The 24,519-nt window shown below is 45.2% G+C and overlaps 2 protein-coding genes across 2 annotated transcripts in view; one reads left to right on the plus strand and one right to left on the minus strand.

Moving 5' to 3' along the window:
* LOC105484219 (lysophosphatidylcholine acyltransferase 3) overlaps positions 1–24,519 on the plus strand; it is a 42,667-nt gene that overhangs the window by 16,238 nt on the left and 1,910 nt on the right. The window contains exons 2-9 of the mRNA XM_011745669.3: positions 18,622–18,729; positions 19,382–19,488; positions 20,744–20,837; positions 21,006–21,043; positions 21,455–21,633; positions 23,056–23,164; positions 23,930–24,016; positions 24,112–24,278. Coding sequence (XP_011743971.2) covers positions 18,622–18,729; positions 19,382–19,488; positions 20,744–20,837; positions 21,006–21,043; positions 21,455–21,633; positions 23,056–23,164; positions 23,930–24,016; positions 24,112–24,278 — 889 coding nt within the window. The remainder of the gene's footprint in view (positions 1–18,621; positions 18,730–19,381; positions 19,489–20,743; positions 20,838–21,005; positions 21,044–21,454; positions 21,634–23,055; positions 23,165–23,929; positions 24,017–24,111; positions 24,279–24,519) is intronic.
* Positions 8,215–8,687, minus strand: LOC105478047 (small ribosomal subunit protein bS21m). The gene has a single exon (XM_011735010.3). It carries the CDS (start codon positions 8,612–8,614, stop codon positions 8,351–8,353), a length of 264 nt encoding a protein of 87 aa, XP_011733312.2. The 5' UTR covers positions 8,615–8,687; the 3' UTR covers positions 8,215–8,350.

A 24,519-nucleotide genomic window follows, 5' to 3' on the forward strand; every position in this document is an offset into this window, starting at 1 on the left:
CAAATATATGTTGATATATAAGACAGTGCATTCCACAAATATTAGAAAATTTGTTTTTTCTTTTTTTTTTTTTTTTGAGACGGAGTTTCACTCTTTTGTCCAGGCTGGAGTGCAATGGCACGATCTCGGCTCACTGCAACCTCTGCCTTCCGGTTTCAAGTGATTCTCCTGCCTCAGCCTCCTGAGCAGCTGGGATTACAGGCACCTGCCACCACGCCCGGCTAACTTTTGTATTTTTAGTAGAGACGGGGTTTCACCATGTTGGCCAGGCTGGTCTCGAATTCCTGACCTTGTGATCCACCAGCCTCCGCCTCCCAAAGTGTTGAGATTACAGGCGTGAGCCACTGTGCCCAGCCAGAAAAATATTTTTATAGAATTCAAACTTGTATTTTCTTTTGAAGGGCTATAGAAAGGGTGAGAGAACCCAACAACCACACTTATTCAAATTTATAAGGACAATTAGGAGTATTCTCATGGTTATCTTTAGAATCTTAGCAGGGTAAAAAAGAGTTTATTGTTTCATTTGCTGAAACTCCTGAGAAAAAGTCTCACCACGTTTGTATTCACAGAGATTAGATTTGGCAACTCTAAAGACAAGAGAAATTATCATGATAAGTGTTTGGAGGGGTTAGAGAGAAAATTAGTCACTTGGCAGTGTGGCAGGGCAACCTTTGGACAACCCAGTCCAGATTAGGTTAGAAGAGGAGTCGAGGACGTTTTGTCCACTGCAAACCAGTGCCACAAATGAAGTGGGAGGAGACGGGTTACCACATACTGGTTGGACTTATTTGAGAGAGAACCAGAAAGTATACAATCCCATAAGCATAAAAAATGGGGATAAAACTTCAAGTGTATATAAGGGTAAGAACAGGAGGAAACAATAACAGAGAGGGCAGGAGAGAGATCAGAAGGAATCAGACAGCCTGAGAAGAGCTGGGGGCTGAGTCCTGGCCTGGCCTGGCCGCTCCCCACTCCTCCGTCTGTGCCTCTGAGGGGCTTCAGTTGTCCCAAGTGAGAAACAGCTGTGCTAGATTGCTTCTACAATCCTTTCCACTCCTGGACCAAAACAGTTGCCCCTGCATCTAAAATACATAGCTTTAGCATATAAAATGCAGGTTACCTCAACTCCCCCCGACTCCCACATCTCACTCCCTTCCTTTCCCTGCCTGCCCCAATTCTGGCTGCATTCTGTTCTTGCCTCATATGGGCTCTTTTTCTCCTCCCCTTCTTTTCCAATGTCATGCAGTCTCTTGAACACTGGGTTTCAACCACTATACAGAAAAATGTTAGTGAAAAAGGAAGAGGGGTTCTATGCTGCGTGATTCTCCTTAGCCACGCACACTCCCTAGCCAGGCACACTAAACTAGGGGTGACAATGTATCACAAAGTCCAGACTCGCAGTCTTGCTGCCTCTTCTCCTCTTCAAAGTTTGTTTCGGAAGTACCACCCCTTGCACCTCACATCCCAGCTGACTCTGCCTACCTGTCAGCCCCAGCCCTCCTCGGGCCTGCCTCAGCCTCACAGCCAGGATCCTACCAACACCAACACTGCACCAAACAACCCTTCCCAAAAGCCCCACCGGAACTAATGTGGGGACTCTGCCTATTATTAGGAACACCTTGGATGAAGCCCCTGTCCGCAGAATTCTGGCAGGAGAAGCAGAGTTTTCAGGCATATGCCTAATTTTGTTGGGGTGGTGGTTGATTATTTTTTTTAAATCTAGGATTTCTGGGATCTGAAGCTTATACAATCTTGGATACCTTCTTTAAGAAAAAGAATACAAAAATATCTTCTATAAGTTTTACAAAAATATATGACCATGTGAGCACGTTGCTAGCTCCCGCCCCCACCCCACCCAGAGCCTTGGAAGGGGAGTGAAACCGAAGCTTTTTTAGCTTCATGGCAAATATGCTTCTTCCTGGGAGTACTGGGTACATTTACAGACCTGTATTTTTTACTTTCTATAGATTGAATTTAGTTAAGTCAGTTTTAAGCGGGCAAAGGCTAAAATTTCTCACCCCTAGGTGGCTCAAATTTCTGAACCTGAGATTTTATATCTTAAAATCCATTAAAAGAATACTCAATTTTTCAGAAGTTAGGTGTAGGTATGCTTATATAAAATATTTAGACATGCATAAGTATTTTAAGTGGCCTGAAGGAAGTACATGCATGCTGCTTTTGCAAATATTTTCGCTTTTTGTTTTTGAGATGGAGTCCCACTCTGTCGCCCAGGCTGGAGTGCAGTGGCCGGATCTCAGCTCACTGCAAGCTCCGCCTCCTGGGTTCACGCCATTCTCCTGCGTCAGCCTCCCGAGTAGCTGGGACTACAGGCACCTGCCACCATGCCTGGCCTTTTTTTTTTTTTTTTTTTTTTTTTGTATTTTTAGTAGAGACGGGGTTTCACTGTGTTAGCCAGGATGGTTTCAATCTCCTGACTTCGTGATCCACCTGCCTCGGCCTCCCAAAGTGCTGGGTTTACAGGCATGAGCCACCGCACCTGGCCAAATAGTTTCACTTTTAAGCTGCACAGCAGCCCTGCAAGATGGCTGGTATTTTCCCTGTTTCACAGATGAAGAAATTGAGGTTTAATGAATGTAAGTAGGCTGGGCACGGTGGCTCACACCTATAATCCCAGCACTTTAGGAGACTGAGGCGGGCGGATCACCCGAGGTCAGGAGTTCAAGACCAGCCTGGCCAACATGGTGAAACCCTGTCTCTACCAAAAGTACAAAAATTAGCCAGGCATGATGGTACACGCCTGTAGTCCCAGCTACTTGGGAGGCCGAGGCAGGAGAATCGCTTGAACTTGAGAGGCAGAGGTTTCAGTGAGCCAAGACTGCGTCACTGCACTCCAGCCTGAGGAACAGAGCGAGACTCTGTCTCAAAAAAAAAAAAAAAAAAAAAAAAAAGAATGTAAGTAATTTGCCCAAGCTGCAGAGCTAAATTTTAAACTAGATCATTCTGATTCCAAAGCCCAGATAATCTGGCTAGAAGTTGCCACCAGGGGATTTACTAATTTACAAAGAATTAGAATGCGATAAAATGCCCTGAGTACAGGCACCTGGAGTGTGATTTTTATCTTTGCTAGTAAAGCCATTTAGATGTCTTAAAGTACCTCAAAGTCAATCTGTTGCACCTGCTCTACTAAAACAAAGAAATGAGTCAACGGCCTCTTTTAGCTTTAACATGCTTTCTGTCTATACATTTTTATAGAATAATTTTTAGTTTTTGCAGCAGGTTTCACCAGTCAGCCAACAGGTGTGTATAACATCAATCACTAGCACTATACATCAGAAGTCTTGCTTATTAAGAGCACTCAGCTTAAATGGAGAAATTAAAGGCCTTTGGGACAGGTCAAGTTTAGGTTGTTTGGTTGGGTTGAGAGAGTAAAACTAACATTTCTTAAACTAACCCTTTTTCTTTCTTTCTCACAAGTAACAACCATCCAATAGCTTGCCTTTTTTTTTTTTTTTTTTTTTTTTTTTTTTTTTTTTGAGACGGAGTCTCGCTCTGTCACCCGGGCTGGAGTGCAGTGGCCGGATCTCAGCTCACTGCAAGCTCCGCCTCCCGGGTTCACGCCATTCTCCTGCCTCAGCCTCCCGAGTAGCTGGGACTACAGGCGCCCGCCACCTCGCCCGGCTAGCTTTTTGTATTTTTTAGTAGAGACGGGGTTTCACCGTGTTAGCCAGGATGGTCTCGATCTCCTGACCTTGTGATCCGCCCGTCTCAGCCTCCCAAAGTGCGGGGATTACAGGCTTGAGCCACCGCGCCCGGCTATAGCTTGCCTTTAAAATGTCCCCTCTATTGTTCCTCCACCAGACATTTTTGATCACTTGTCCCAGTTTCCATGAGTCCTGTATCACAGCTGTCAAAATGCTTGAGCTATTCAGGTGGAGATAACTTTCAGAAATGAATTGCTGAAGGGGACGGAGTGCCCGAGAATTAGATTAACAAAGAAAGTACACCTAAATTTAGCATTAAAATGAACTTCTAGAATATTTTTCAATAGGAAGATAAGCAAAGATAAAAATGGGTGTGCTTATGTCTATAAACAGGTGCTGAAGCATAGATTGTTATCTGGAAATCAAAGAATAATAGAGCTGTAACTTTAAAAGAGCACACAGCTGGTTATTAGTGATTCACTCCCAGGTCACTGCCAAGTGCCAAGGCATGTGGCAAGAGCAGTAGAATGGAAATCAGGTGATGTGGATTCTAATTTGAGCTCTGCTCTGTTAACCTTGGGCATGCCAGTTATCCCCTTCCGGCCTTAGTTTCTTATCTACCTAATGAAGGGTTTGGAGCAGGTGATTCTTCAGTTCTAAGAATCCGTATTCATGGATAACTGTTTAGCATATGACTCAGCCCAAGGTGTACAGGATTGCTGGAGTGTGGAAGGTATGTTGGCTCCTGCCCTTACTAGCAACAAGGCTTAATCTAGTGAACAGAAAGGATCAAAGGTGGCTATATCCCCACCTCAATGTCCATGATCTACAAGTGCTCTTCCAGCTGGCAGAGTGTGTCAGTAATGAGATTTTGTATCTCATTATATGAAGTTCTAAGCACTGAGCCTAATCAGTTACCCATCACTTAAGTAAACAGTGTCAGGCAAAGCTTAACTCTCCTTCCTATTTTTCTTTGTCTTCCTTTTCTCTGGAAGCTCTCTAACATAAGGAACTTCCATTTTGGTGAAAGAATAGAAAAGTTGAGGGACAGGCCAGGTGTGTTGTCAGTAAGACTGATCCAGCTGATTGGTTTGCCATTTAGATTGCATGGCAGACATCTGCCATAAGCACTTAAAACACACCTTCAATAGACATTAAAAAGCACACACACGGCCAAACACAGCAGCTCACACCTGTAATCCCAACACTTTTCGAGGCTGAGGCGGGAGGATTGCTTGAGCCCAGGAGTTCAAGATCAGCCTGGGCAATATAGCAAGACGCTATCTCTACAAAAAATTTAAAAATTATCTGGACATGGTGGCACGCTCCTGTGGTCTCAGCTACTCAGAGGTCTGAGATGGGAAGATCACTTGAACCCAGGAGGTCAAGACTGCAGTGAGCCGTGACTGCACCATTGCACTCCAGCCTGTGTGACAGAGCAAGACCCTGCCTCAAAACACACACACTGACTAGGCACGGTGCTCATGCCCAGCACTTTAGGAGGCTGAGGCAAGTGGATCACTTGAGGTCAGGAGTTCAAGACCAGCCTGGCCAACATGGTGAAACCCTATTCTACTAAAAATACAAAAATCAGCCATGTGGCCAGGCACGGTGGCTCTTGCCTGTAATCCCAGCACTTTGGGAAGCCGAGGCAGGAGGATCACCTGCGGTCAGGAGTTCGAGACCAGCCTGACCAACACGGTGAAACCCTGTCTCTACTAAAAATACAAAATTAGCCAGGCATGGTGGCACATGCCTGTAATCCCAGCTACTCGGGAGGCTAAGGCAGGCGAATTGCTTGAATCCAGGAGGCAGAGGTTGTGGTGAGCTGAGATCACGCCATTGCACTCCAGCCTGGGCAGCAAGAGCGAAACTCCGTCTCAAAAAAAAAAAAAAAAAATCAGCCATGCGTGGTGACACACAGTTGTAATCCCATCTACTTGGGAGGCTGAGGCAGGAGAATCACTTGAACCTAGGAGGCAGAGTGCAGTGAGCCAAGATTGCACCACTGCACTCCAGCCTGGGCAACAGAGTGAAACTGTGTCTTGAAAAACACACACACACACAATTTGCTGTCGTTTTGGGGGCATGGTGGCACATACCTGTAGTCCTAGCTACTTGGGAGGCTAAGGCAGGAGGATCACTTGAATCCAGGAAGTTGAAACTGCCGTGAGCTGTGATTGTGCTGCTGTACTGCCTGTGCAACAGAGTGAGATACTGTCTCAAGAAAATAAAAAAATAAAGAAATAAAAACCAAGGTTTAGATGGCAACTTTAAAATGTGAAAGGAGGATATATAGTTTTTCAAAATTATTCTAGGAGCTGTGCCAGCAAAAAGGTTTGAAGACATTATATCAGTGGCGTAAACATCTTTAATTTGTCCTTTTCCTTATCCTACACCTGGTCAATTGATTTTTTTTCCCCCATTTATCAATTTCAGACTCTGCTTGGTTTTTCACTTTCCCATCCATTTTGTTACAATATTTTCCCCTCTTGAAATTAGTCCAGGCCGGGCGCGGTGGCTCAAGCCTGTAATCCCAGCACTTTGGGAGGCCGAGGCGGGCGGATCACGAGGTCAGGAGATCGAGACCATCCTGGCTAACACAGTGAAACCCCGTCTCTACTAAAAATACAAAAAGAAATTAGCCGGGCGTGGTGGCGGGCGCCTGTAGTCCCAGCTACTCCAGAGGCTGAGGCAGGAGAATGGCGTGAACCCGGGAGGCGGAGCTTGCAGTGAGCCGAGATCGCGCCACTGCACTCCAGTCTGGGCGACAGAGCGAGACTCCGTCTCAAAAAAAAAAAAAAAAAAAAAAAAGAAATTAGTCCAGTCTCTTGGAGTGAATGCCCCATGCTCTTTCCTACCTCTGTGTCTTTACTACATTATCCTCCCTTGGAATGCCGTCATCTCCTCTGTTCAAGAACTACTACTCCCGACTACTATGGTCGAGATTGATTTCTCTTTAACCTCTGCAACATTGGCTATTCCATACAGTTAGCACTTAGCATAGAACATCATCGTTTGATTTTGCTCCTTAAGAACAGAAAGCACCTCTTAAAATTCTACCATATTCTCCCTAATGCCTAATGCAATGCTAACCACATAGTGGGTGCTTAATAAATACTATATTGACTGCCTAGAGTACAGAGCACTTGTTCACTCATTCGTTCGGCCATTCAGCTAATACTTTTTGAGAAATATCGTGTACCAGGAACTGTACTCGGCACTGGGGTATGGTAGGGACTAAAGTAGATGACAATCCCTGCTTTAAAAGACTGAAAAGTAAAATATATGGTATGTCAAAAGGTAGTAAGTACTGAGAGGAAAAATAGAAAAAGCAAGAAAGAAGAACAAGAAGTGTGTGATGGGGGAGGGCTACAGGGTGGGGAGGGGTAGTGTTGTATACAGTTCTAGATAAGATAGTTAGGGAAGTCCTCACTGTTATCAGTGAGAACTTACGGTGACATTTTACAAAGGACCTGAGGTGTAGGAAGGACTTGAGCTTATCTGTGGAAAGAGCCTTCCAGGCAAGGAATTTATCATGTGAAGCCACCAAGGCTGGACCTGCCTAAATTCCAGGAAGGGAGGGCTTTGGGGCTGGAGCAGAAGGGTGGAGGCCAGATTGAGAGGTGAGTCAGAGGACAGTGGGGCCCGGGCAGAGGGACAGAACCTGTGGGTGCTGGCTGCACTCAGGCTTTTGATCTGCGTGAGAATGGAGGCCTTGAAGGGGCTTTGAGCAGAGGAGTGACCTGCTGACTTAAGTGGAATAGAACCCTCTAGATGCTTCATTAAGGCTAGACTGAAGGGAGGCAAAGGCAGAAAGGGTGAGATTGATCAGGAGGCAACTATATAATGATAATACATTGAATATAATAATGGCATTAATAATGATAATAATCCAGAGATAGTGGCAACTCGGACCAGGGGAAGCAGTAGAGGTGGAGAGAAGTGATCAGATTTCGGATTTATTTTGAAGGTAGAACAGACAGGATTGCTGACTCTTGAGTAGTCAGCTGGGAGCTATTGATGGGTTCTGAGCAGGAGCTGAAGGAATATGACCCCAGACTGCTGGGAAGACTTGGTGCAGGCAGAGATCAGGTAGGAGGCCATTGCAAGGATTTAAGGGTGAGATCCCTAAGAGTTATTTCATGGCTAGATACAGAGAACCAATATGAAGAAGGAAAATACTTTTTTTTTTTTTTTTTTGAGATGGAGTCTGGCTCTGTTGCCCAGGCTGGAGTACAGTGGGATGATCTCGGTTCACTGCAACCTCCACCTCCTGGGTTCAAGCAATTCTCCTGCCTCAGCCTCCTGAGTAGCTGGAATTACAGGCACGCACCACCACGCCCAGCTAATTTTTGTATTTTTAGTAGAGATGGGGTTTCACCATGTTGGTCAGGCTGGTCTCGAACTCTTGACCTGGTGATCCACCTGCCTTGGCCTCCCAAAGTGCTGGGATTACAGGCGTGGAACCACCACGCCTGGGCAGGAAAACACATTTTTTTAATGTTGTGTGACCTGGAGAATGGTACCACTGTTAATTTTTTTTTTTTTTTTAATGGAATTGTTTCTATATTTGGAGGCCTTTTTGCAGACATGTGATTTGAGTTTAGGAAATGGGATTGTACAAAGAAAAGAGATGGAGACAAAACTGGATGAGGGTTTCGCACTGGGTGTCCCATCCACAGGCCTCAGCAGCCCTGCCACGGATCTGCCCGATTCTTTCGCATCAAGAAGTTGATCTTGCGAGCCATTTCCATGTTGTAGATCCGCTGGCACCTTTCATAGCTTTCCCTCTGTCGCCGGCGGCATGGCTTCTCATAATACCGCCGACGTTTAATGTCCTCAATGAGCCCATCCATAGTGAGGATTCTGTTTAGGATCCTGTATGCACCTTCCACGTTCCCTTCCTGTACCATCACAGTCCTGGCGATGAACTTCAGATGTTTTGCCATGACCTTGGATTTAAACCTTCACTCTGTAGAGCCTGGCCTCCTCACTACCGGAAGCGGAAACTGACCACTGTTAATTTTTTTTAAAAACCCAGAGAAGTCTGATTTAGGGAGAAATTTATGCCTTAGTTATACAAAGTTTGAGATGGTAATGAAATATCAAATTAAAACTGTCCTGCAAGGAAGTAGGAAATGTGGAACTGAAACTTAAAGAAGTTAGAACTAAAGATGTGGATCTGTCTTTGGCATAAAGATTATATTAAGTTACTTGAGAGTAGGTGAGTTTCCAAGAAGCAGTGTAGCAAGACTAGTGAAGGGCCAAGACTGGATCCTGGAGGTCAGCAACATCTAGGAGCCAGAAAAAATGCCTTTGGTGAAAGAGACAGAAAGTTGGGTCTATTCAAATTGTAGTCAGCCAACCCATGCCAGAAGTAAGCACAGAAAGTAAGGGTGAACATTGGCCAAGCACAGTGACTGATGCCTGTAATCCCAAAGTGTTGGGAGGCCAAGGTGGGCAGATTGCTTGAGCTCAGGAGTTCGAGACCAGCCTGGGCAACATGGTGAAACTCCAGCTCTACAAGAAATTAGCCAGTCCTGTGTACACCTGTAGTCCCAGCTACTAGGGAGGCTCAGGTGGGAGGATCGCTTGAACCTAGAAAGTTGAGGCTGCAGTGAGCTGTGAGCATGCCACTGCACTCCAGCGTGGGCGACAGACCGGTGACTCATGCCTGTAATCCTAGCACTTTGGGAAGCCAAGGCAGGTGGATCACTTGAGGTCAGGAGTTCGAGATTAGCCTGGCCAATATGGAGAAACTCCATCTCTACTGAAAATACAAAAATTAGCTGGGCATGGTGGTGCACACCTGTAATCCCAGCTCCTCAGGAGGCTGAGACAGGAGAATCACTTGAACTTGGGAAGCAGAGGTTGCAGTGAGCCAAGATCATGCCACTGTACTTCAGCCTGGACAACAGAGAGAGACTCTGTCTCAAAAAAAAAAAAAAAAAAAATGGATTCCAGGAGATCCATTCCTAGGTATATACCCAAGAAAATTAAAAACATAAAAATATATGTTCACACAAAAACTTGTACGTGGGCTCATACCTGTAATTTCAGCACTCTGGGAGGCCAAAGCAGGAGGATCATTTGAGGCCAGGAGTTCAAGACCAGCCTAGGCAACATAGTGAGACCCTGTCTCTGCAAAATGCATGAATGTTTGTAGCAGTATTCTTCATAATGCCTGAAAAGTGGAAACAACCCAATTGTTCGTCAACTGATGATGAATGGGTAGATCATATGCAGAGCATCCAGGCTGGGCGTAGTGGCTTATGCCTGCAATCCTAGCACTTTGGGAAGCTGAGGTGGACAGATCACTTGAGCTCAGGAATTCAAGACCAGCCTGAGCAACATAGTGAGACCTTGTCTATAAAAAAGTTTTTAAATGTTAAAAAAAAGGAAAAAAAATGCAGAGTATCCATACAAAGGAGTATTATTCAGCCATAAAAAGGAATGAAGTGCTGATACATGCTACAACATGGATGAACCTTGAAAACATGCTAGGTGAAATAAGCCAGACACAAAAGTCTACATATTGCATGACTCCATTTATATGAAACACCTAGAATAGGCAAATCTATAGAGACATAAAGTAGATTAATGGTTGCCAGGCTCTGGGAGTTAAGAGAGAATGGGAGATGACTGCCAACGTGTATGGGGTTTCTACTTGAGGTGATGAAGATATTCTAAAATTAGATAGATAGTAGGGATAGTTTCACAACCTTTTTTTTTTTTTTCCTTTTGAGTTGGAGTCTTGCTCTGTTGCCAGGCGCAATCTCAGCTCACTGCAATCTCTGCCTCCTGGGTTCAAGCAATTCTCCTGCCTCAGCCTCCGAAGTAGCTGGGATTACAGGCGCGCACCACCACGCCCGGCTAATTTTTTGTATTTTAGTAGAGACAGGGTTTCACCATGTTGGCCAGGATGGTCTTGATCTCCTGACCTCGTGATCTGCCCGCTTCGGGCTCCCAAAGTGCTGGGATTATAGGCATGAGCCACCACACCCGGCCACAACCTTTTGAATATACTGAAAAACATTACATTTTACACTTTGAAGGGTGAATTTTATGGTAAATTATATCTCAGTAGAAAAAATCCAGGAAACTGTATATAGTCAGCCCTCCGTATTTGTGGGTTCCACATTCATGGATTCTAAACTAATAATACAATAATAAAAATATAAATAAAAAACAATATACTATATAGCAGCTATTTTCAATAGCATTTACATTATATTAGGTATTATGAGTAATCCAGAGATGATTTAAAGTGTATGTGAAGATATGTATAGGTTACATGCAATACTACACCATATTATATAAGGGACTTGAGCATCTGTGGTGTTTGCTGGGAGTGCTAGAACCAATCCTTCATGGATACCAAGAGATAACTGTATTCAAAACTAATGAAACCAGTGAAAGAGAAGTTTCAGTAAGAATGAAAACACAGCAGGGCTGTCAAGGAAACTAGGGAGGAAGGAAAGACTACTGGATTTGGGTATTAGAAGATAAAATATTCAAACAAAACATCATTCCATATTAGCATGCAGTCCACAGACTACTCCTAAAAGTTCTGAGACCTCTTTAAGGAATCCCTTTGGGGTAAAAATTATTTTCATGATACTACTAAGATGTATTTGTCTTTTCACTGTGTTAACACTTGCACTGATGTTGCAAAATGGTGGTGGTGAAACTGCTGGCGCCTTATCACAAAGCAAGACATTGGCACCAAACTGTACTGATCACTGCATTCTTTACTGCCATGCACTCACAACCAAAACAGCCAGTTTCACTTAAGAATCCTTGATGAAGTGGTAAATTTTTTCTGGTTTTTTTTGAGTCAGGGTCTCACCCAGGCTGGAGTGCAGTGGGACCATCACAGTTCACTGCCACCTCAACTTCCTGGGCTCAGGTGATCCTACCTCAGCCTCCTGAGTAGCTGAGGCTACAGGTGTGCACCACCACACCTGGCTAATTTTTTTTTTTTTTTTTTTTTTTTTAGAGTTGGGGTTTCACCTTGTGGCCCAGGCTACATATTGTTAATTTTATCAAATGTCAGTCCTTGAATAAATCTTTTTCTTCTTTTAAACTGGTATACACCACCACACCCGGCTAATTTTTGTATTTTTAGTAGAAACGGGGTTTCACCATGTTGGCCAGGCTGGTCTGGAACTCCTGACCTCAAGTGATCCACCCGTCTTGGCCTCCCAAAGTGCTGGGAGGCATGGGTCACCTTGCCTGGTCCTGAGTACATCTTTTTAACCTTGTTTGAAGAAATAGGAAATATGCATTAACCACTTCTGCTGCACACTGGTAGAGTACAGTGGTTGTCACAAGGAAAAGCATTTGGGCGATTATTTGAGTTGCATATTGATTTAGCAGCTTCTTTTTTCACTGACCACCATTTTTACTTGAAAGAATGATGGACAAACTATGGTTTTATTTAGATTTAGGCATCTGGCAGACAGTCTTTTGAAACTGTATGAAGTGAGCCTGTCACTTCAAGGTAAACAAATGACAATATTTGTAGCCAGTGATAAAATCTACACTTTCAAGTAAAAATTAGAATTTTGGAAAACTTGTATCCACTCCCATGAGCTTGACCACTTGCCAGTATATAAGGACTTTTCTGCTGAAATCAATGGTGAAATTTAAGGAATATGATTTTTTTGATATGTATTCTAATGAAATATGTCAGTATTTAGAAGATCTGCCTAACGACAGTGAACCAGTATTTTCCAGTGACCCATGTGTGATGTTACAAAGTCATGCATGGTACAATATCCATTCAAAGTGCAAGAGAAGCCAATGGATTTTTTTTTTTTTTTTTTTTTTTTTGAGACGGAGTCTCACGCTGTTGCCCAGGCTGGAGTGCAGTGGCGCGATCTCGGCTCACTGCAAGCTCCGCCTCCCGGGTTCCCGCCATTCTCCTGCCTCAGCCTCCTGAGTAGCTGGGACTACAGGCGCCCGCCACCGCGCCCGGCTAATTTTTTGTATTTTTAGTAGAGACGGGGTTTCACTGTGGTCTCGATCTCCTGACCTTGTGATCCGCCCGCCTCGGCCTCCCAAAGTGCTGGGATTACAGGCTTGAGCCACCGCGCCCGGCCAATTTATTTTAATTTTTATTTTTTGAGACAGAGTCTCAAAAAAACCCAACTTTGTTGCCCAGGCAGGAGTGCAATGGCATCATCATAGCTCGTCGTCGCTTCTGTCTCCCCAGACTCAGGTGATCCTCCTGCCTCAGCCTCTCAAGTAGCTGGGACTACAGGCATGTGCCACCCACCCCACCCAGCTATTTTTTTTTTTTATTTTTTGTAGAGACAGAGTCTTGCTTTGTTGCCCAGGCTGGTCTCAAACTCCTGGGTTCAAGTGATTCTCCCGTCTCAGCCTCCCAAAGCGCTGGGATTACAGGCGTGAGCCACCACTCCCAACCAGATTTACCAGACTTAATGGAAAGAGCCCATTTCTGTTTCTTCAGATGAAACCTCGCAACTTTAGGATTATAAGTAATCTCAACAACTATTGTTCAGGAAATAAGAAAACGTTCCCACTAGAAATGCAGGTTGTGATAGATCTGGTCCCTGACACAAACAGCACTTGGAACTGAGTGAAGTCCAGAGACTGAAGAATACAGTTCTATCCACTCCCTGTGCTTGACTACAACCCCTGAAGAGGTCTGGTGCAAATTAAATGTATCCCAGCAGCTGCTTGAAAGACCACAGCATTTTGAATGCCCCTAGCATTAGGGCTTATAGAGCTCCCATTCTAGTAGAAGAGCCTCAGGTTTGGAGTGTACTAAACGTCATCATCCTTCATCTGCTAATAAGTTTCTGAAGGCCCTGCTTTAAACAAACAATCAAAAAGAAGGAACAGTTACAGAGCTGCCAAACAAGTTCTTACAAACCTCTGGTCTGTTACAAACCCATCTGGTGCTAATAAAGGCAAGGCATCAACCCCAATCTCCAAGCCGAGAATTTTATCCTCAGGACTGAGTACTGCAACCTGCATCCGGATGATAGTGGGGCTGTCAAAGCCGTGTGTCGTGCTGTTAAAAGTGGAGGTCCTTCCCACTCAGACCCACAGAAGCCAACTCTGATGAGTGGGAGGGTGAGCAGGAGGGGCTTCGGTCATTTTTCATAGATTCTTCAGGTAACTGTAGCCACCATATTAAGCATTGGCTCCCATAAAAAAGCATTAAGGCCCAGAAACCTCTTGTAGGGTCACACCCTCCCTAAAAACCGCACATCCCTGAAGTGGTGGCTGGGCAGCCAGGCTCCAAAGCCTGCTGAGCTGAGCTGAGCGGCAGCCAAGAGCAAGGTTTGGTGTTTACACACTCAAAATCAGCCTGGGTTGTCACAGCAACTCACCCCAGCACAGTTCTTCCTTCTCCACGGCGGCTTCCTTCCAGGCTTTGCTGTTCTCTGTCACCGTCTTAATGTTCCTGGTAACCTGGCCTGCTGCATTCTTTTTATTTTTCTCCCAATTCCTCCACCTTCTTGTCATGTGTTTGCTAGTGTGCAATACTTCACCTGTTTGGAACTCAACAACGTCCCCTCCCGCAAAACGCACCTGAAAGCAAGAAATAGCACACAAGACCTCTCAGTGGCCAGAACAGATGTGCACTAAGGCCTGTGCACTAAGTCCATAAGGAAAGCACCCAAGCCCCCTGCTTTTGTCTTAAAATCTTTTTTTTTACACCTTTAAAATAAGATTATGGTTTTTAAGGCCTGCAGTAAATTGGAAGTAGGGAGAGGAACTATTGCCAAGCACCCCGGAAGTTCAAGAGGTGACTATTAATCCCAGAGTAGCAAGGAAAGGGACAGACAGGCTATAAGAAGTGGACACAAGAACTCAGAACTCAGGACAGTGTAGGCCTTATTAGAGTCAGGCAGACAATTTCACATACCTCAGAACGTCATAAAGCGATCATGACATTACTCTGGAATAGCTATGATCCAGACACCTAGAAAATGTTAAACTAGATTCAAGTTAAAGAGGCAGAGTAGAATGTGTAGTGTTTTTTAATTTCAAGCATTCCAAATGGTTAAGGGTTTTCATGCTTATCTTTAATAAACTTAGACATCTAGAACTTATGAGTGCTCTAGATAATTATCTATTCTTTTATATTTTTATTTATACCCCATTACTTAAAAAAAAAAAAAGTAAAAATAAAGCAAAAGATTGAAGACATTGACTTTTAGTCTATATAGTATCTAGTTCCTGGCTCTAGTTCTTAGCAATATTTGCTGCTAACCTGGTGTTCTATCTCTGCCAAATTTCTGCCCGTATGAAATGTATGAGACTTGATCCTATTTTCTTGCTCATTCATCTGCCTGAAAGGATCATAGACTTCTCCACCTCCCTTGAGCTAGTGATCCTATATCCCATCATCTCAGTCAGCTAGAAAATGAACCATCACATGCCACCTCCTCCCAGTTACATGCTCCATAAACAGAATACCTGGCATATAGCAGGCATTTACTAAACACTTGGTCAATGAATACATGAGCCTGTAATCCACAAGATATCGGTAGAATTAACTACAGTTGACCCTTGAACAGCACAGGGCCTATGGGAGCCCACCGCTTGTACAGTCAAAAATCCTCATAAAATTTTATTTATTTATTTATTTATTTTGAGACAGAAAAAAAAATTGCCCAAGCTGGAGTGCAGTGGCGTGATCTCAGCTCACTGCCACCTCTGCCTCCCAGGGTCAAGCAGTTCTGCCTCAGCTTCCCAAGTAGCTGGGATTACAGGCGCCTGCCACCATGCCTGACTAATTTTTGTATTTTTACTAGAGACGGGGCTTCACCATGTTGGCCAGGCTTGTCTCAAACTCCTGACCTCAGGTGATCCACCCTCCTAAGCCTCCCAAAGTAGGGGATTACAGGTGTGAGCTGCCGCACCCGGCCCACACGTATAACGTTTTGGTTTTTTGTGTTTTTTTTGAGACAGAGTCTCGCTCTGTCACTAGGCTGGAGTGCAGTGACTCAGTCTCAGCTCACTGCAACCTCCGTCTCCCGGGGTCAAGTGATTCCCCTGCCTCAGCCTCTTGAGTAGCTGGGACTACAGATGCGCACCACCATGCCCAGCTAATTTTTTGTATTTTAGTAGAGACAGAATTTCACCGTGTTAGCCAGGATGGTCTCGATCTCCTGATCTCGTGATCCGCCTGCTTCGGCCTCCCAAAGTGCTGGGATTACAGGCATGAGCCACCGCACCCGGCCACATAAAACGTTTGACTCTCCAAAAACTTAGCTACTAATAGAAGACTTACTAATAGCATAAACAAGTTAACGTGTATTTTTTATGTCATTTGTATTATATATGTATTTCTTACCATGAAGTAAACTGTAGAAAAGAAAATGTTATTAAGAAAATCATAAGCAAGAGAAAATATGTTTACTCTTCACTCAGTGGAAGTGGATCAGCATAAAGGTCTTCCTCCTCATGATCTTCAGGTTGAGCAGGCAAAGAGGAGGAGACAGGAAGGGTTGCCATCTCAGCAGTGGCAGAGGCAGAAGGAAGTCTAAGGGGAGCCATGCTGTTCAAAATTGTGTTGATCAAGGGTCAACTATACTTGCATGAAGCTATAAATTTAATTAAGAGCCTAGCCCATTATGGGAACAGCAATAAAAAAAAAAAAACACCAGTTTGGGAACAGCAATAAAAAAAAAACACCAGTTAGCCAGGCGTGGTGGCTCACACATGTAATCCTAGCACTTTGGGAGGCCAAGGCAGGTGGATCACCTGAGGTCAGGTGTTTGAGACCAGGCTGGCCAACATGGTGAAACACCGTCTCTACTAAAAATACAAAACTTGCTGGGCATGGTGATGGGCACCTGTAATCCCAGCTACTTGGGAGGCTGAAGCAGGAGAATCGCTTGAACCCAGGGGCCGGAGGTTGCAGTGAGCCAAGATCATGCCATTGCACTCCAGCCTGGGTAAAGACAGCTAAACTCCATCTCAAAAAAAAACACCATTTGGTCCTGGCACCAAGAAGATCAAATGGGGGATATGCTGTTATATGGGAATAGTAGGACACACATCAGTACAGTTTGTTTGTTCTGAGACAGTCTTGCTCTGTCGCCCAGGCTGGAGTGCGGTGGCGCCATCTCAGCTCACTGCAAGCTCCACCTCCCGGGTTCATGCCATTCTTCTGCCTCAGCCTCCCAAGTAGCTGGGACTATAGGTGCCCACCACCACGCCCGGCTAATGGTTTTGGGGGTTTTTTTGTGTGTGTGTGTGCTTTTTGTGTGTATGTGTGTATTTTTAGTAGAGACGGGGTTTCACCATGTTAGCCAGGATGGTCTCTATCTCCTGACCTCGTGATCCATTCATCTCGCCCTCCCATAGTGCTGGGATTACAGGCATGAGCCACCACGCCCAGACTTTTTTTTCTTTAATGTATGGGGGAATAATTACTAGAAGGACAGAAACCAACATATAATATGATTGTGCATTTACTTATTTAACTAATAATTGAGCAATTTATTTCTGTATGATACAATTCTAAGCATTTTAGAGTTAACCAAACTCACAGTAAACTGTATTGCCAATGATAAAACTGCACTTACATAATTTTAAAGCAAGAATCGCAGCAATTCATCAGGCACAGTGGCTCATGCCTGTAATCCCAACACTTTGGGAGACCAAGGCAGGAGGATTCCTTGAGCCCAGGAGTTCAAGGCCAGCCTGGGCAACATAGTGAGACCTCATGTCCACAAAAATTACAAAATAGCCAGGCATGGTGGCAAGCACCTCTGGTCCCAGCTACTCAGGAGGCTGAAGTTAGAGAATCACTTGAGCCCGGGAAGTCAAGGCTGCAGTGAGCTATGATCATGCCACTGCACTCCAGCCTGGGTGACAGAGCAAGACCCTGTCTCAAAATAAATAAAAATAAAAGCAAGAATTGCAGAAAGTATAAACCATGACCAACTCAAGAGAATAATCAATGAAAGAATAGGCAGAATGTCTTTCCAAAAAGCAGTTGGGAGATTCCCATCCTCCACATACGCACTAGTGCAGTGGGAATGTTGCCCGGCGTGGCAGCCAGACCTCTAGATAGAACACTGAAGGTGAGTCTGCAGTAAAGCCACGGAATATGCTAATTTTAGTTTAGGAATACCAAATGGTATTGACCGCTTTTAATTCAATAAGCAACCCTTGGCCGTGTATAGTCAGTTCATGACCCATCAGGAGATCTTCTGTGGTTCAGTCATGGCCTTTGGACTATACTCTGAATCGTGGCTTTAGAAGACATTTTTCCAGTATACTTAAATGAATTTTATAACTTGATTGATGCCCAGATTACAGACTGTGAGGAGTATCTCCACATATCTTGTAACTGCTATATGCAGTCAGCAATTCTAGTATTTAGCCTGATAATTAATTTATATTTGTCCTCATAATCTGATAATACTGTGCTAGCAAGATAGATCACAAAGTGTAAATGAGTGTTTCTGGAGCATAGATGGGTACCCTCAAATCTCTGTATCTTGTTTTTTAATAGAGACGGGGTTTCGCTATGTTGCTCAGGCTGGTGTCGAACTCTTTGGCTCAAGCAATCCCCTTGCCTCAGCCTCCCAGAGTGCTGGGATTACAAGTGGGAGCCACCATGCCTAGCTTCCTTGTATCATTTTTTTTTAATTCAAGTAAGAGAAAATGTCTGGCAATAGTTCATAAGCTATAATGAAACCTAGTCTTAGGACCCAGCTTTATATTGCCTCAATCAAATATTAATATCTTCAGTTCAAAATTTCCATTTACAAAAAAACTTTTGGTTCTTGGGATACTGTTATTGCCTTCTCTGTTGCCATCCATATAATGTATGTTTTTTTGTTTTGTTTTGTTTTTTTCTCTTTCTCCCTCTGGGCTGCGTTTCATGCCAGATAAACTTCCAAACCAAATTGGGATGGCACCAGGCACAAATAACACTCTTATCTTTTTCTCCATCTAGGTTACCCCTTTGCTTTGTTTTATCGGCATTACCTTTTCTACAAGGAGAGCTACCTCATCCACCTCTACCATACCTTTACAGGCCTCTCAATTGCTTATTTTAACTTCGGTGAGTAAACTAAGTTAGTAGTGACACTGCAGTTAGAGGGAACCTGGAAGGAACAGACTTGAATGGAATTTCCTTGAGAGAATCTAATAGGTAGGGAAGTTATAATGCTCCTGCTTGCAAAGAGGGTTGTATGGACAGGAACACAGCTTAACTTTTCCTTTTTGTCTTTTGTGTACATTCCTCTGTCAGATAAAAACATTTTGAGGGTGGTTACCCTTGCCAGACCCCATCAACAAAGAATCCTCAGTTTCTCTCTGCTGTGGATGTAACTGAATGAGCCAGGCAATCTCCACTTAGATTCATTCTTCACTTCAGACATTCAAAAATACAGTAACAAGCTGGGCGTGGTGGCACTTGCCCAGGAATTCAAGGCTGCAGTGAGCTATGATTGAGCTACTGCACTCAAGCCTGGACAACAGAGCAAGTCTCATCTCTAAAAAAACAAACAAAAAAAGAAAAGAAATACAATAACACCCTAATAATCCTTTTTATTTATACAACTAATTTCCATCCTCTCCTCCAAAACATGAGGTTATTCTGAAAAAAAGATCCTGATGCCAACATTTTTTCTTTATATATTATGTTGTGATTGGAAGTCTCAGGACAGGTGGGAGTGTAAAAACCAGGCTATGTTCTCTCTTCTTGCATCCAGGAAACCAGCTCTACCACTCCCTGCTATGTATTGTGCTTCAGTTCCTCATCCTTCGACTAATGGGCCGTACGATCACTGCCGTCCTCACTACCTTTTGCTTCCAGATGGTAAACGTCTTTCCCTTAGCAACTGAGGCTACAGCTGACACCAGTTCAGGGGACAGGGGTAGGCAGGAGACTGTGGTATAGAAATTAGCAGACCTAATTTCTAACCCCTCTCGCAGCACTTAGCAGTATGACTTCAGGTAGGTGGCTTATCACAGGTGTTCCATCCACAGAGTGTAATGGTAACTCTTTGCTTGCCTCAAGGAAGGGCTACCAGCTAACCCTTTGCATACTGTACCATTAGGCTCTTTGGTTTAGCCCACTATCCAGGAGGAGGGTCACTTCAAGGCAAGATAGAAAAGCAACTTAGAATGAGTCAAAGAACCTAAGCCTAGGCCAGGCACAGTGGCTCACACCTGTAATTCCAGCACCTTGGGAGACCAAGGCAGGCAGATTACTTGAGCCCAGAAGTTTAAGACTAACCCGGGCAACATGGTGAAACCCCATCTCTACAAAAAATATATAAAAATTAGCCCTCCAGGCCAGGCGTGGTGGCTCAAGCCTGTAATCCCAGCACTTTGGGAGGCCGAGACGGGCGGATCACGAGGTCAGGAGATCGAGACCATCCTGGCTAATACGGTGAAACCCCGTCTCTACTAAAAATACAAAAAACTAGCCGGGCGAGGTGGCGGGCGCCTGTGGTCCCAGCTACTCGGGAGGCTGAGGCAGGAGAATGGCGGGAACCCGGGAGGCGGAGCTTGCAGTGAGCTGAGGTCCGGCCACTGCACTCCAACCCGGGCGACAGAGCGAGACTCCGTCTCAAAAAAAAAAAAAAAAAATACAAAAAATTAGCCGGGCGAGGTGGCGGGCGCCTGTAGTCCCAGCTACTCAGAAGGCTGAGGCAGGAGAATGGCGTGAACCCGGGAGGCGGAGCTTGCAGTGAGCTGAGATCTGGCCACTACACTCCAGCCTGGGCGACAGAGCGAGACTCCGTCTCAAAAAAAAATAAAAATAAAAAATTAGCCCTCCAGCCTGGGCAACATGGTGAAACAAAAATAATTAAAACTTAGCCGGGTGAGGTGGCATGCACCTGTGGCCCCAGCATCTAAATTCTCATCTCAGTTTAGCCCTCATTTTGCCGAGAAGCCTCGAGCAACACTCTTCCCGTTACAGGTTTTCAGCACCTCCATTTGTAGGAATTTATTAAGGCTTTTAATGATGGGATGAGGAGAAAGGAAAAAGGAAAGAGAACATTGAATTTCAGAGCAGGGAGAAGAAATAGTAGTGATGCTGGAATACATACTTCTGCCTCTCCTAGGCCTACCTTCTGGCTGGATATTATTACACAGCCACCGGCAACTATGATATCAAGTGGACAATGCCACATTGTGTTCTGACTTTGAAGCTGATTGGTGAGTGATGGTCACTGCCTGCCTTCCTTACATGTAGGTACCTCCCCCATCTCGCTAAAAACTTCCTCGGCACCCCTCCGCCATACACTCCTGGCTGCGCTCAGTCTACAGGCCACATCCTCAGTGTCCTCTCCCATCACCCTACCCACCCGTTCTCTCTCTGCTCAGGTTTGGCTGTTGACTACTTTGACGGAGGGAAAGATCAGGTAAGTACCCGTTCATCAGCAGAGAGGTTCAAGACTTAATGAAAGGGAAGAAAAAGGTTGTTAACAAAGACTGAACCCAAATTCCAGAGCAGAGCCTCTCCCTCATTCCCCAGCCTGTGCAATCTCCCTTTCAGATAGCACTGAGCAAGGATCAACAAACCTAATTTGCCCAGGATCCAGCTCTTGCACAAAGTCCAGAGATCAATGCCAGCAAGGCATTTGCTACAGCAGCAACAGCCAGCTATGCACACACATACGCATTTCCACAAGAAGCAACTATTTGTCATCCCCCAAAGAGAAGGCTATTTGAAGAACCCCAGTCAGTGGGGCACACGGGTGGGGAACACTCAAACTGGCTCTTGTGGGGAGATTCAAGGCTATCCTGAACTATGCATTCTTTTCTTGGCATAGAATTCCTTGTCCTCTGAGCAACAGAAATATGCCATACGGGGTGTTCCTTCCCTGCTGGAAGTTGCTGGCTTCTCCTACTTCTATGGGGCCTTCTTGGTAGGGCCCCAATTCTCAATGAATCACTACATGAAGCTGGTGCAGGGAGAGCTGACTGACATACCAGGAAAGATACCAAACAGGTAATCACCCCTCTTGGTCCAGATGTTCATGTAGGTATTGCACTCACTCTGAAGTGACTCTTCTGAAAGCTGCATTCTCCAGCATGACCCTGGCGTAGAGACCTGTGTCATGCAGGCCCTGGACTGTTGTAATGGATACTCTGTGCCAGGAGTGGGCCCTTTTTAGTTTAGGGTTCTTCCAGCTATCCATTCTGACACTGGTACAAACATAAAAATCCACATTTATGCCACAGGATTTTGTCTGAACCAGTCGTATTTCTGCCTTTAAAGCCTATTTTCACATATATATGAAATATATTTATGATTGATAGGTAGGTAGGTAGGTAGGTAGGTAGGTAGGTAGGTAGGTAGAGGCTGGGCACAGTGGTTTCACCTCTGTAATCCCAGCACTTTGGGAGGCTGAGGTGGGAGGATCGCTTGAGCCCAGGAGTTCTAGACCAGCCTGGCAACATAGACTCTGTCTCTACAAAAAAATACAAAAATTAGCAGGCATAGTGGCATGTGTCTGTAGTCTCAGCTACGTAGGAGGCCGAAGTGGGAGGATTGCTTGAGCCCAGGGGAGGTGGGTCAAGGCTGCAGTGAGCTTTGATCACACCACTGCACTCCATTCTGGGCGACATAGCCAAATCCTGTCTCAAAAATACTTATTTATCAGTAGGAAATGTAGGAGGGCACAGTGGCTCATGCCTGTAATCCCAACGCTCTGGGAGGCCAAAACAGGAGGATCACTGGAGGCCAGGAGTTCAAGCCCAGCCTGGGCAACATAGTGAGACCCCATCTCTACCAAAAAAAAATTATCCAGGCAAGGTGGTACATGCCTATAGTCCTAGCTACTCAGGTGGCCAAGACAGGAGGATCACTTGAGCCCAAGAGTTCAAAGCCACAGTGAGCAATGACTATGCCTCTGTACTCTAGCCTGAGTGGCAGAGCAAGACCCTGTCTCTAGAAAATAAAAATTAAAAAGGTTAAAAAAAAAAAAAAAAGTTTTATTGCCAAAAGAATTCCTTCACTGAGAACTTGTCCATACTGTGTTTCAGCATCAATTCAACCAAGAAATGAAGGCGCAGATTCAAAGTGGTTATTTTTATTGTCTTACCTCCACTGGGTTTTCAGTCCCAATGGAGACTGTGAAACCTGGCAAGACCTTGAGATCAGTAGCATCCCTGAGGGGTAAACACAAGACTGGTCCACTGTCTGCTGCCCTGACCTTCCCACAACTCTTAGAGGTTTGCAGTCCCCATTCCTCATAGCCAGCCATAGAAATCTTTCCCTGAAACAGGAAACACTGGGTAGCAGAGCTTCTCATCCCAATCCAAGTAGACAACCACACCCCTAAAAACTCCTCTCCATAACTGAAGGTCAGAGGGTGAAGGGAATAGTCTGTGCTCTCTATGACCAGGAACTTCACTCGTTCCTTTCCAGCACCATTCCTGCTCTCAAGCGCCTGAGTCTGGGCCTTTTCTACCTAGTGGGCTACACACTGCTCAGCCCCCACATCACAGAAGACTATCTCCTCACTGAAGACTATGACGTGAGTGTCTACTAAAGCAGCAGCAGCATGACCGCACCAGAGCTAGAAAATGGACAGGCAAGGATCCCTATAGATAGTAGAGAAGTAGGAAATATCACCTACAAATGCTCTAGATCTGTGAGTTGGTGTCGGTGCCAGCCAGGCCGGGACACGTTCACTGGCCACCACTGAACGACCTTCGTGGGCACAGGGCTGTGCCAGCTGCACATTTAGCACCCCTTGCCTTCTCTAGGAGCCACTCCTAGCTTGCCTTATCACATCCACGTGACCCCTCAGAGCACAGCAGCTTCTGATTCTCCAGCCTATTTTCTTCTCTTGACTGATACATTTGGGCGCTTCTAGGGAATTCAGAAACCAAGGGAAGCGGGAAGTGCTGGCTTTTGCTCCTGCCCAACTGAAAAACTTGAAAACAGTTCAGTAATTCTGGGCAGGTTTCTCTCCTTAAATTTAAATCCAATATGGGCCCCTCCGTACTTAACATTCCAAATGCTCATTCCAAAAACTTTGCCAACGAAGGCAAACAGGAGTTAAACACAATGCTGCCCTTGGGGCTCTCCAAGGGAAAGGTGAATGAATATTCTCCAGGCCCTCTGCTTCTTCCTCTCTGCCTGTGGTGAAGGCAATCAGGCCAGACTATTGGGGACATCTGGCAGCAGGCCTTAGGCAGGTATGAAGTAGCCAGCCACAAGTGTGAAAAGGAAGAGTGCTAAGAGAAACTGCCTAGTCATGCCATATCCCTAATGCACTGTGCTTTCTTCTCTCAAGAACCACCCCTTCTGGTTCCGCTGCATGTACATGCTGATCTGGGGCAAGTTTGTCCTGTACAAATACGTCACCTGTTGGCTGGTCACAGTAAGTAGAAAAGTTGAAACCGGGTCCTATTTAGACGAGCCATGGAGGCCAGTGTGGGGGGTGGCAAGAGCCCTAACTGAGCTATTCCCTCTCAGGAAGGAGTATGCATTTTGACGGGCCTGGGCTTCAATGGCTTTGAAGAAAAGGGCAAGGCAAAGTGGGATGCCTGTGCCAACATGAAGGTGTGGCTCTTTGAAACAAACCCCCGCTTCACTGGCACCATTGCCTCATTCAACATCAACACCAACGCCTGGGTGGCCCGGTGAGCTGCTGGTGGGGAGCCTGGACCCTGGTTCCTTCCTTCCACTGTCTTCCCAGATTGGACGGCAGGGGTGTACCATGTTCACCCTTATGCGTCTTTCCCACCTGGGCAGAACCCCCTGTCACTCACACAGACTTTGATCCCCACCTATACCCCCCAAAAAAAACCATTCCTGTCATTTGAAAAAAAGGCAAGATACAAAAGTGTGTTGAGACCTGGGTGTTACTCCAGTTCTGCCAAT

Source organism: Macaca nemestrina, chromosome 10 (genome assembly GCF_043159975.1).
Source record: "Macaca nemestrina isolate mMacNem1 chromosome 10, mMacNem.hap1, whole genome shotgun sequence".
Classification (NCBI taxonomy): domain Eukaryota; kingdom Metazoa; phylum Chordata; class Mammalia; order Primates; family Cercopithecidae; genus Macaca; species Macaca nemestrina.